At 44.2% G+C, this 12,729-nt stretch overlaps 1 protein-coding gene across 1 annotated transcript; it reads left to right on the top strand.

Moving 5' to 3' along the window:
- Positions 1-218: 218 nt before the first annotated feature.
- Positions 219-12,497, top strand: LOC129735795 (tRNA methyltransferase 10 homolog A-like). Its single transcript, XM_055706579.1, has 8 exons — positions 219-535; positions 1,643-1,944; positions 2,964-3,126; positions 5,029-5,100; positions 5,621-5,695; positions 6,696-6,845; positions 8,067-8,172; positions 11,743-12,497. Exons 2-8 carry the CDS (start codon positions 1,670-1,672, stop codon positions 11,907-11,909), a joined length of 1,008 nt encoding a protein of 335 aa, XP_055562554.1. The 5' UTR covers positions 219-535; positions 1,643-1,669; the 3' UTR covers positions 11,910-12,497.
- The last annotated feature ends 232 nt before the right edge of the window (positions 12,498-12,729 follow it).

Genomic DNA, 12,729 nt, shown 5'->3' on the forward strand with positions numbered 1-12,729 from the left:
CCATCAGCGTGGCTCCCCCCCCCGCCGCGCCCGGCGGGACCGGAGCGAGCGCAACTCTCCCTCCCCGCCGCAGCCAACAGCCGCTCCTCGGGGCGGAGCGGGGAGCTCGCCTTGGACGCGCGTGCCGGAGCCCGCCCCCTCAGCGCCGCGTGACCGCCGCCCGTTGCTCGCCGGGACTTGCAGTCGTGGCCGGCGGGGAGGTGCGCGCGCGGGGTGGGGTTTCTGCGCCGCCTCCTCGCCTCCGCGGGCCCCCCCCGCCCGCGGCCCTGCGCGTGGGGCGGCTGGCGGGTACGTTGCTGCCCGGGCTCTCCCGCCGCGTCCGTTACCCCTTGAGGCGGTGAGGGGGAGCGGGGAGCTGGGGCTGGGGCTCGGCTTTGGCTTTCCTCAGATGGCAGGAGGAGGAAATGGCGGCCTCCCAAGGGCCTGGGGAGTGTGACCCCCCTGCCCACGCCCGACTGGAGCTGCCGCCTGTGGGGGGATCGCGGCCCTCGCGGGCTCCTGTGGGCGGGGGAGGTTGGTCCTGTGGAGTTATGAGGTACTTTGGCGCGTGAGCAGAAATAATGGGTGTGTTTCTACGTATATAATGTGTGTATACAGAGATACGCGTATATATAGTTGTATGTGTGTATACGTATCTATATATATGTAAACAGATGTATGTATAGAACGCAGTATCTGCGGGGCGTGCGTGCTGTGGTGGTGGCAGACTCATGCCACGCGAGGCCATGGTGTTTGGCACCCACAGTCGTCTCTACTCCCTCGACCTTCTGTCTTAACACCGCCGTACTGGGACATCGGGGTGTGTTAACCAAACCTTACGGTTTTCTGCTGCTCTGAGTTTTCTGGCTCTTCTGTTACTGAAGAAGCCAGGGCATTGTTTCTGCATGTTGGCTCTGTAGATGCAGTGTTCTCCAGTGAAGTAGTTATCTTTGGAAAAACTGTGCCACCATTGAGTATAGGGGCACATTAGTATGAAAAAACAACACTTGCCATTGGAAAGGTACATTGGAAAGGCATAATTGTATTTGATTCGAACGGAGAGTGTTTTGCTGAGTAACAGTTTAGGTTGTTCATTCCCTTATTTCCTGTGTTTTGCCCCCTGACAGATGGCCAATGTTTCTGGTTCTCAGAAGAAATAAAAATTAGTTTTTGGAGGGGTACAGCTAGTTCACACACACACAACCCCCCTCCTCCCCCCCCACCTCCCCCCCGGGCTTTAGTCTCTTCAAAATTATATTTCTCTAACATGCTGCCATAGTTATATTGAAAGATACCTCTGATTTTTTCTGTTTGAAAATAGTTTCTGTACACGCAATAGTGCTGCTTATGCTTTTTGTTTGACATTTAAGCCAGTACGCTTCCTGACTTTTAGGCAGTTGTGTTTTCACAAGATTTTTAATTGCAAACTCTGGAATAGCTGTGGATGTAGCAGGCAGAGTTTTAGACATGAACTGAACACAGGTTATTATCTCTGCAGTATTTTATGTGTTACTGTTTGCAGAGACACTAACCTAGCTTTAGACAAAAAAAGGCTGTCTCTTATTCATTATTGTTTCTTTATTCAGGTTTATGGTAGGTGCAGAGTGATACTTACTCTATGCGAGCTTGTTAATAACACTCGTACTATTGTTTTGTCTTACAGAATTGGTGAGGGAAAAGTTTGCTTTTCATGACATATTTATCACGTGTTAAGAAACAAGTTGGTGAACCTGGCCAAAAGCTCATGTCATCAGAAATGCCAACAGGAAGGCCAGAGGTGCCAATGGAAAATGCCATGTCCCCTGACGGTCCTGATGTGGAAGGAGAGGTGAAGTCAAGTGACAGTCCAGTAGGGAAACAGGAGGCAGGCTCAGACAAGGAAGAATGCCTTGAGCCCGTGTCCAAGAGGCAAAGGAAGAAGCTTCTGAAGCAGAAACAGTGGGAAGAACAGAAAGATCTACGGAGGTACAGTTTGCAAAATAGCTTTCCAAGGACATTTTTAGTGTTTAGTGCCAATAGTAACCATGTGTCAGCAGAATTTCTGTGTAGGTTGCTTTAGCAAGTCAAGGCAGTTGAACCAGTTTTCTCCCGTGCCAGGTTTAAAGCAGGCTACTCCACCTGCATATGAAGAAGGTATAAAGGTAAGCATCCCCTCTTCATACTGGAAGTGTTTCTCAGCTTGCCGAGGCTATCAGGAGAGGTTCAAACTTGCGTGGTTTTGGTTTGTCAGAAGGGAGAAATAGCATGTGGCCTTGTGCCTTTCTGAATGGGCTGTGCCCTCTTTCCATGGCGCTGGTACTTGGTGAATCTTACAAAGACTGTGAATAAAAAAATTTCTTTTGACACATGAAATGCTGTGCTACAAGTTATGTTGGTTTATGATTTGTTAACATAGTTTTGGAAGATGATGAGCTTCTGTTTTTTTCTGTTGAGAGAGTGCGTTATGTATCTGCAAGTGGGCTGGTCGTAGTTTATCCTTGATGTGCTGAATGTGAAGTGACTTCCTGAGGCAGTGGTTGTTAAAGTAGCTGTCTCCAGAATGTGATCTCCCGACTAACTGCCTGCTCGCACTGGGGGAGCAGGAGGAAGAAACAATTGCTTCGGAAGCCTTTTGAAAAACTGTTCAGTGGAACAGGAGGTAAATTGCCTCCCACATTCTGACCCTGATACTGCAATTTTGACAATCTTTTTGATTGTTTCTATTCTGAGACCTGACTCAGAGCATCCTTAAATCCATGACTTCCACTATTGAGTTCATTAAATTTGTGTTAGATGCCTGTCTTTGGAGGTACATAGAGAACCTCAGAAAGATGGAGTGTGTGTTTCATGCTGGTATCAGCTTAGCACAAATGCAAGCAACAGGATAAGTTTAAACTACCACAGTCAGGGGACAGCCACCTTGATATGAAAGTATGCATTTATGTGCACAACACATACCTCAGCAGGTTTGGCACTGTTTTTTGAAGATTTGTTTGTTTATTTAGGCAGAAACGAAAAGAAAAACGCCAGAAGAGAAAACTAGAACATCAGTCAAAATTGGACTCCAATAATGAAGGGAATGTCAGAAAGCGTATGCGAAGGGAAGTTGTTCCTAGTACACTTCGCCTCTTTGTGGACTGTAGCTTTGACGATCTGATGGTGCTGAAGGTAAAAGGAACTTACCCATCACATATACATGTTGAAAGAACCTCTGGTGACAGTATTGGTGCAATGTCAGAGCACAGAAACTGGAGAGCAACTTGCAGAGGACAGTTAGTATGTTTCAGATTGTGATGACTCCCAGACCTGCTTGTGTCAGTAGCTGAATTTTTTAGGCTTTGGAATGTTACCTTTATTTAAGCTTGCCAAAGATTTTGTTTGCATTCATGGAGATGCAGTAAGTTGATTTTGATTCCAAAACCAGGAATATGGAAACAGTTTGTGCCGTGTGTTCACCATGAAGTTAGATGCAATTCTGCCTCAAAATAGTTTTGCTAGAGGGGCTGCAAATGCCACATCCAGTTACTTTCTCTTTCAAAGTAGATGTGAGGTTCCCAGCCGTGTTAGTAAGTATCTGTGGAAATGAGAATTTTGAGCGTCATGATGATACTGAGCTTTTCTTCTCAGTCACATGAGAAGCAGTTGGGACAGGAGGACGCTATTCTGCTCATACCTAAAATTTTAGAGTGGATGAAAGGATGGGTGAGATGATCACAGGGTAGGTAAATATCAGAAAGTTCAGCATGATATATTCAGCCACCGAACAAGGCACTTGGTGTGGTGTTTTCAGATCAAAAAGCTTTAACTCTACTAGGAAAGTATGTTAATCTGCAGCCTCCTCTAGGAGTGCAGCCTTTGGTTTCTGAGGCAGACCTCTCCCCTCCCTGTTATCCTGAGCCCTGCTGCTGCCAGGGACTTTGCTGTTCTGCAGGACTGCTTGAATTCAAGCTTTTGCAAAGCCAGTCTGGCTACTTGTTGAGTGTAATGCCGGGCTTGTATAGCACTAGCGGAGGCTTTTGCTGCCTCACTGCAGAATTTTTGGGAAGCTCCAGATGGCATTTTGGAACTTGGTTCCCTGAGGAACCCTTCAGCAGCGCTCCAGAAGAGACCAGAGAACCCCCTTGATAGTTTTGGAGATGCTGACTGGGCGTTTCTTGCTGAGCTTTGTCCTTCGTGAAACACATTTCCCTCCTTGGTCAGGCAGGCAGAGCCCCTGTTAAATGTGATCTAAAAACTGGCACTTGTGCACATGTTTGGCAAGGCTGAAGCATTGTAAGCGAAGGTGGCTGTGGCCTTTGGCAGTGGGGTTAATTAAATGCTTTTCTAGTGTCTGTAAAAACTTGCATTACAATACTGTAATGATAAAGTCTAGTTTACAGAGATAACAAAACATTCTCAAAGTACTACATGAATCAAAGCAATATAATGATATTTCATTTTAAAGTGGGAATCAGTTATACTTACAAACTGCTATTTTGGGGGCACTGAGAATAAAACTGTGTAATATACCATACAAAAACCATAACTAGCTGAAAATTAAGTCTGTTGCCTTTTAAGTAGTACTGGTTACCTGTTTCCAATTTTTCAGGTCAAAATGCCAGAGCCGGCTACTAAATTATTTGTATTATTTGGGGCTTCTTCACGTTAATTAAGCAAACGCAGTTTTCTGAAATATGAACTGTTATGTTCTCAGGGTTTTCTCATGTATTTCATGGGTGTTGTCACAACGATAAATCTGCTTGATTCCTCAGATAATTTTGAGTATGTTATTACATATGATTAAATTCCAGTGATTTTTTTTGTTTTGTTTATTTCCTAGCATCATGCAAATCAAGCACACATGTAGAGGTGTCTCTAAACACACTTTTGTGGAAGATGTGTTTCCTTGTCAGCGTAATCCCTTCACAATGGCTGTTTTTTTCTCAGGGTTTGATGTCCACACTATCAGTATCGCTTTTGCCAGTTAAAAGCTTCCTTTTTCCTCTCTTTAGCTTCTGACTGGCTCATGGTAAAGCATTTTGTGGTGCTCTGTCTGAAGGACTATGTAAAAACAAATTGTGTTGTATACAGGATGTTAAGAAGCTTCACAAGCAAATTCAGAGATGTTATGCAGAAAATCGCAAAGCATTCCATCCTGTGCAGGTATGTTTAAACAATCTGAGCACTGACTGTATTGCCATGTATCAAGCATATGAGAAAGGTAGCTGTGGCTTAAGTGGTGAGAACTGTAGTAGAAAAAAAATCTGCCTCTTTTAGTGAGAGAATTATTTCTATTGTAGTAGGTTAATTTTCAAGCCACATGTTACAAAATTCTCCATATATATGAAAAAAAGTGAGTGCATGCAGATGAAGAGTGCCAAATACTGGCATGCCACTAAGATACTGTGATGCCCAGTATTATCTTCAACAGATGGAAAAAAAAAAAAGTGACTGTAAGTGCATATTTGTCTTTTAAATATGTATGAATATGGTCTTAGTACCACTTCATCTAAAGAATTATTGGTTTTAATACTAGCAACTAGAACTAGCAAATACCAGCAAAAAAAACCCCAAAACTAAACCCAGCAAATAGTTAAGGGTAGAAAGTGTGTTGTACAGAGAGGAAACAGACTGACGTGTTAACATTTCAGTATTTTGTACCTCTTGTTTGTTCTTTTCGAAGTTTTATTTGACCAGCCACGGGGGACAGTTGAAGTGCAACATGAATGAAAATGACAAAGGATGGGTGAACTGGAAGGTGAATAATTGACTATTTCTGTAAAAAGAGAAAAAGTCGTCCTGATTATAGTTGCTAACTAGGTTGTTCGTTGTGAGGGACCTGTGCTTTTTCCATGTGGGTTTTTCTATGACGTCAGAGCAGTAGCATGTTAGAAATGGTGTGGGTCTTTGTGTTTTTAACTACTTTAACTTAAATAAGCCAAAGACTGCTTGTGTTGAATCTAGATTTGATTTTTGCTTGAAAAACTCTGCACACATCTATTTTTACCGGTGTTATTAAACAGTTTCCGTTCTCTGATAGACCAAGCAAGACTGCTTGATTTCGGCAGTTCTGACAGTCATCTGTCTTAACAATGGGGGTTTTTTTCTTGGGAAAAAATAAGGCTCTGAAGTCATGATGTGATTCTCTTGTGTGCACCTTCACTTCAGTCATGTTGCCTCTCAACACTAAAGTGGTCTTTAGAGAAGTGGATTGTCTTATGGTCAAACTCATGTTGGCTTTCTTTGCGACTTCCTGTTAAACCAGTATTCCAGCAACTTCAGATGAAGAGCACTCTGTGTAAAGAAGAAGTTTTACTTTTAGCATGTCTTCTGCGATAGCTGCTTTGCAGAAGCATAGCATAAACCTCTCTGATCAATGAAGTAATGTTAATTAAGCATTTACTTCTGGTTTGACTTTTTTTTAGGAAGGTGGACTTGAAAATTACTTGGATCCCTAGGAGAAATATGTTAACATTTGAAAGGAATCACAAGAACTTAAGGATTCGTAAAGTTCTTTTGGGGTTTCAGAAAATTTTCTGGTGATTTTTACAAGTCAGTGCTGTAGGACCTGTGAGTTACTTATGCAGAAATCGATCTGCACTGTGCTATGGCTATGCACTTAAACATGAATGAGGGGTGTGGAATGACTACATACTATTGGATTTATTTTTGCTGGTTCCATCTCGGGTCTGTAAATCTTGCCCAGCAATTAATCAGAAATAATTGAATGTAACTTCTTTCAACTACCTTTTTTTCAGGATATCCAAATTAGAACAGAGCACTACAGTGAGCTAATAAAGAAAGAAGACCTAGTATATCTTACCTCAGATTCCCCAGATGTTCTCAGTGAGCTCGATGAGAAGAAAGCCTATGTGATTGGAGGACTGGTGGATCACAATCACCACAAGGTAAACTGTGGGGTCCGTTTCCTTACAGAGCCTTTTTTTTTTTTTTTTTCCCTTGCACCTTATTTGACATTAATGCTGTTCCTGTGTGAGCTAACAAAAATAAATAACAAGAAAAGTTATTCAAAAAAGACTTAATTCAAAAAAGTTTTGAAGAAATGGGGAAAAAGACTTGGTAGTTCTGGTAGCTATAAAGTAAAACTTGCTAGCAATAGGTTGTGTTCCAAAGTGCAGCCATGCTGAGCTTTTTAGGTAGGATTTTATTTTTTAATTTTAAATCTAGGAATGGAATTAATAACACTGCTCAGCTTACTGAGGGTTCTACTTTCAGACAAAAGGGTTTGGTTTCTGTTCATGTACTTGTGTGTCTGTGCATGTGCGTGCGCTTGTATGTGCATGTGCCCAAATACAGATGAAGAACAGCGCTTGAATCCTGGATGTCTCAGTTTAATGCGTTTGCTTGTCAGGAGAACTTGGCTAAGTAACAGACATACCTTTGGCATCTGGTTCCATACCTGTATGTGGGATCATGCTGTGTGGACCTGGAATGTCACAAAGACTGCAGCCAGGAAATTAAAGCACTGTTACTGCTTTTTCTTCGAAGATACTTTTATGTAGTTTCTGGTGACATGTTTAATATTGCAATGTGATGCTGATATTTTCAATGATCCCCCAAAAAGGGATGGGTCCTAAACCTTACGAAGTGGTACCTCAGCAACTAGTCCACAGCTGAAAGTTAGGAGAGAGCTAAAGCAGATCCTTGATATAGTCATTATGGTATAAAGTGTTTGCACAGTGTTAAGAGGTCTTTTTTTCCCATCTTGGACACGGGAGTTGCCAGGTTTAAAAAAGAAAACAACATTTCTTTTTCCTTTACTCTTCCTCTGGAAAAATACCTGGTTACTGCGATCTGAGTAACTTTGTAAGATCACCTTTAAAGCAGGCTGTGGCTGACACTTTCTAGAACTGTGGCTGCATGCACCAGTTTTGTTTATGATCCTTTTGACAGTACTCACAATGTGTCATATATTCAAAGTATCAAGTTTTACAGAGGTAGCCCTTGAAGCAGGTACTGTGTAATCAGGGTAAGTTTCTCTTTTGTAATTATCTCCTAAAGGAAGATTGTGGCCAAAACTCGTGCCAGAAAATGTAATTGTAGGAAACTGTATGGGCTGCTCTGAAACGGTGACTCTCATTCCAGTTGTTTTGGTGTCTTTCCCACAGGGAATTACTTACAGAAAAGCTGTAGAGCAGGGAATTGGTCACGCGCAGCTCCCGCTTGGGAATTTTGTCAAGATGAACAGTCGGAAAGTGTTAGCTGTCAATCATGGTAAGTTTTAAATCACAAAATTATGACTTTATTCTAGAATATACTTGTGATATTCAGCATTTGAACCTTCAACATGTGCACTGTGCTGTAGATGCCTACCTCTTACTTGGTGATGTTGATAGGACTTGAATCTAGTTGCCTTTGGGATACAGTAATTGACCTGGCCTTTAACTGTTTTAGACACAATTAAATGTAAAGGATGGTGTCTTAGCCCCTTAAAAGTGCACCTCCTGTTGTGTTGACACGTCCCATGAGTAATTTTGAGAGTCATACCATCCTGGCCTTGTTTCCAGGCTTAATGTATAAGTGAGTAAAATGCTGAAACTTCCCATGTATTTTATCCCAGGGAAGGATAAACATTTGTAATGCTTTCACCTCTTTGGACAGTTTTGTTCAGCAGTAACTCCTTAGGTACCTGTAGGCTCGCCTCATTTGTTATCAGCAGTACTCCACCGACTGAGTTTTCATAGCTGTATCTGCACCTGCTTTCTTGGTTCTGATTGAAGTATACGATTGCTCACCCGAGTCTTGAATCCTACTCCGTTTAAACTTTCAGTTCTACTATTAGATTACCTTTCCCTGTCATTAAACAAAAGTGTAGGCAAAATAGAGCCTACTCAGACCTTTGTGGAAGTTTTTGGCATGGTGTCCAAGCCTGTTTTGCCCCACCTCACATTCTTTTATCTTACCTTAGTTTATTTTAAGTTTATTCGATTCTGTAACACATTGCTTGTTGATAACTTTATTTTCTTAAAGTGCCGTTGGTTGATGAGGTACGTATTTGCATGCTAGTAAAGATTATTTACATGTGGAGGAGAATATAGTATTATCATCGGAATCCATGTCTTTGTTAAGATTTTACATTTCTAAAACTTGATCTTTAGCCGTAGCTTTATGTAGGCAATAATAGGACTTTATGGGTTACTAATCCAAAGTTATCCCAGCTATAGCTTTGTGCTGGAGTTTTCCTGCAATAATCTTATACTGACCTCTAGTGTCAATATTTCTGAAGGCTTTCTTCTACATGTTTAAGGGCTGGATATACTGGGTCGCTTAATTGATGCTTCCATTTATCTGCTTTATGGTCTTGTGCATTTTTCTGGTGCCAGGTATTTAAATAGGCATTTGATTTCACTGCACTTTATTTGGCGAGCTTTCATTTTGCGTGAGCTTGTCTTCCCTTGCCCTTCTCAAACATTTTCAGATCACGGCTGAAAGGCTCTTAACGCGGAGACACTTCGTAAGGCAAGGATTATACTAGAGCAGTGTTTTGCTTAAGGTTTCTGGGCAGGAAAGAAACACAACCCCCCCACCACCAAAAGCAGAGTTGCCTTTACTAGCTGTCCCAAAGGCTGTTGTATATGGTAACCCTGATAGCTTACAAGCTGAGCCTAAAAGACAGCTTTCAGGGCAGTAAGGCATGAGTAAGGTGGAGAGAATCAAGCTGCCTCTCCAGTCTCCTGTTCTAAATTTTGTGTAGGTGAGGAGAAGGACATTTGCACCGAGGTTTTTGTGTTTTGCTGTGAGTACATCCACCGTGCTGCTTAGTGTAACTGCACCATTGCTCGCCCTTTCTCTTTTGATTTGGTAACTCTGGCCTCGGTGCAGCAGTGGAAGCAAGCCGAGGACAGTACGGGGCTCAGCAGAGGAGACTGCAGGGCCTGCCCTGTCCCTGGGGAGCTTCTTGTGACAGGTGAATTTGGGAAGTCCTGTAGAAGGAGAAAGTCCCTCCGAGCAGCCTTGTCAGGCTTTGAAGTGCCTTAATGAAACCGGCCGTCTGGTGGTGGGAGACTGGCGGTGTCAGTAACAGGGCAACTTGCTTGTTGCTTTTTGCTTATTTACTTAGCATCCTCCTCTCTTGGGATTGACTCTCCATGCATTTCCACGGGCAGTTCGGTGCCTGCATTGCCATGTTAAAAAGGCATGAGGGAGACGGGTATGTGTGAAATACTTGATGCCAGGAAACTGACACGGTGTAAGAGGAGACTTTTCTTTTTTCCTTGACTCGACCTGGAACTATCAAGCTTGGATGATCTGAGATCCATGTAAAACACTGTGTTGCAAAGCACAGCTGCAGGTGTAGCTGGGAGAGTGTGTTTCCTTCTGTTCAGGTTTGTATGCCAAGGCTAATGCTTTGTAACGTACGCTACAAGACGGTGTTGCTTCATTCCAGCCTGCAGTGGAGGCTGCCGGCTGTTCCCACTGCCGCCTTGTGTCCTTGCACAAGACTGTTGCTGCTATCGCAGCCCATCCAAGGAGCCTCTGTTCTCCTGTGGAAGCCACTGTGTTTCCATCAGTTCCGTTTTCACTATGCAGATAAAGGAAGTTCCAAGGCAAGGGAGAGGAAACGTGCTCCTTACACTCCTCTTGTCTCTTCAGCCGGCATTTTTGCCACAGGTGCTTTCTGCAGTAACAGCGATAGTGATACAGTCCTTGGAGAGCTCATGCCTTCACAGTACATTGCAGGTGAATAGCCTGCTTAGTGAAATGGCCAGCTCTTCAGTATCAGCGTCCCAGGGAGCAGCTGGCTGTCCCGTCAGCCTGGGTGCAGGAAGCCTCTAGTAAATGTGACAGTTTTCTGTAACTTGGCTCTCGGCGAGTATGAGATCCATGCTGCTCCCCCGTTTCTGAATGCCTGCCTAATTCTCTGTCAGGCTTTTTTCCCCTCCAGGGCTCCTTTGAACCTTTCTCGTATGCTGTCGCTCGGCACTGAGGCTGCTTGTGCTGCGGGCGTTCTTTGAAGTCAGCATTCTCCGGTGGTGTCAGCACTATTCCTGTAGCCCCCAGCCAGACAAGCCACCCCTCTGTCCCACATTTGTCATCCAGGTCTGGCTTACTCGCCAGCCAGAGGGCCTCCTGCAGCCTTGCCTGCTGCTGCCGAGCCACAGTCTGTGTTGAGTGGGTTTTTGGATAGCCTGGGGTTGTTCTAGGCAAGAATCTGCCAGTGAGGTTTGTATGTAATGCTGTCTGGGGTTATTGTCACTTAGGGAAAGTTTTAGGAGCTGAAACAGGAGGAGGAGGAGGAGGAGATGGCTGTTAGAGTCAGCATCCTAGAAACGGCAAGAAGGGGTCATGGAGTTGGAGACTAATAAGGATTTTTGCCACAAGCGCAGGTGGAAAAGTAAGAGGAAGACAATGACGGCAGGTTTCAGGAAGACTTTGGGCTGCGCTTATGTTAGGGAGGGGACCAAGTCCTTGTCAAGGTGCATCCACAGCAATATTCCTGTCAAACGAATGTGGGAAAGCATTAGTGCCTGTATAAAGGGCAGTGGTGAGAGCTGCAGTAGTGGGGGGCCGTTCCTCTCTGTCCCCGAGGGCAATTAATTCAAAGTGGAGCCGCTGCAGGAAAGCGCTGCGGTAGTAACTGGGGGCTCACAGTGTGCTTGGCTTTAGGCTGCGGCTGTAGCAGACTTGCCGTGTGCGCTTCTGCTTGTGCTTCACCAGATTTAGCCTGAAGATGCTGCAAGCGAATGCATGAGAAGCTCTGTAAGGATGGATGTGGGAGGTGGTGCTATCAGCAGTTCCTTCACCTCCTTGTTGAAGAGCTGGTGGTCTTTCTTGATGTTGCAGTGTTTGAGATCATCCTGGCGTACCTGGAGAAGAAAGACTGGAAGGACGCCTTCTTCAGTGTCTTGCCACAGCGGAAAGGGGCTGTTGCATTGGGAGAGGCCGATGATTCGTCCAAGCGTGCTCTGTCTGGAAAAAAAGATGGAGACGATGACTCAGACAGCGACTAGGCTTCACAATGAGACGATGGGAAAGATGGGACACGTAGTCCGTGGGATGAAGTTTGGACGTGAAGTGGTTCTGCTCCAAAGACCATCTGCTGCCCTTGTGACACCGGATTGTCCCAATGCTCGATAGTTCCGTAGCTGGCCCAGAGCTGTTCCTGGACATGAAGGGCAAAGATAAATGTGGTTTTTTACCCTGAAGCTTCCGTATTAATAGCTTATTTTTGTAAAAAATAAAGTAATGGCAAATGTAGAATTTATTTTGTTTCCCAAGGAAGCGATTGCATTCCTTTTTTTTTTTTTTTTTTAATTCTTTTAAATGTGACTTTTTCTACATACCAAGTTGGGCACGTTACCCAAGAGCATTAGTAGATGCTATTTGAATGGATGCCGCCTTCTCTGTTTCTGCCCTAAGTTTTCTTGAAAGCGGTGAATGGTGACCTCACAACCTGTTCCGCTAGTGCCGTTGCCAAGTGTGCATGAACACTTGGCACAAACAAGCAGAAATTCTAATTTTCCTGAGCTCCTCAACAGACAATCACCAGCAACCAAACTGCCTTCATCAGCTGAGCCACGCTGACTTGTATACCATGCGCAGATAGCTGGGGTCGCTAGATGAGCTACGAGCGTGGGGTTACGCCAATGCTTTAGACTTCAGCTTGAGCAGGTTGGACGTCTGCGCAAGCGCGAATCACGTGCCTTGGTTGGCACATGGTGCGCATGGAGTTGAGGCGTCACGATCGCTTTTGGTTACTTCTCGGTCCTCCTAGCAAAATTGATCACGGAGCCTCAGAACAGTACCAGGAGACAGGAGCTCTCTCTTTCA

Source organism: Falco cherrug, chromosome 1, assembly GCF_023634085.1.
Source record: "Falco cherrug isolate bFalChe1 chromosome 1, bFalChe1.pri, whole genome shotgun sequence".
NCBI classification, from domain to species: domain Eukaryota; kingdom Metazoa; phylum Chordata; class Aves; order Falconiformes; family Falconidae; genus Falco; species Falco cherrug.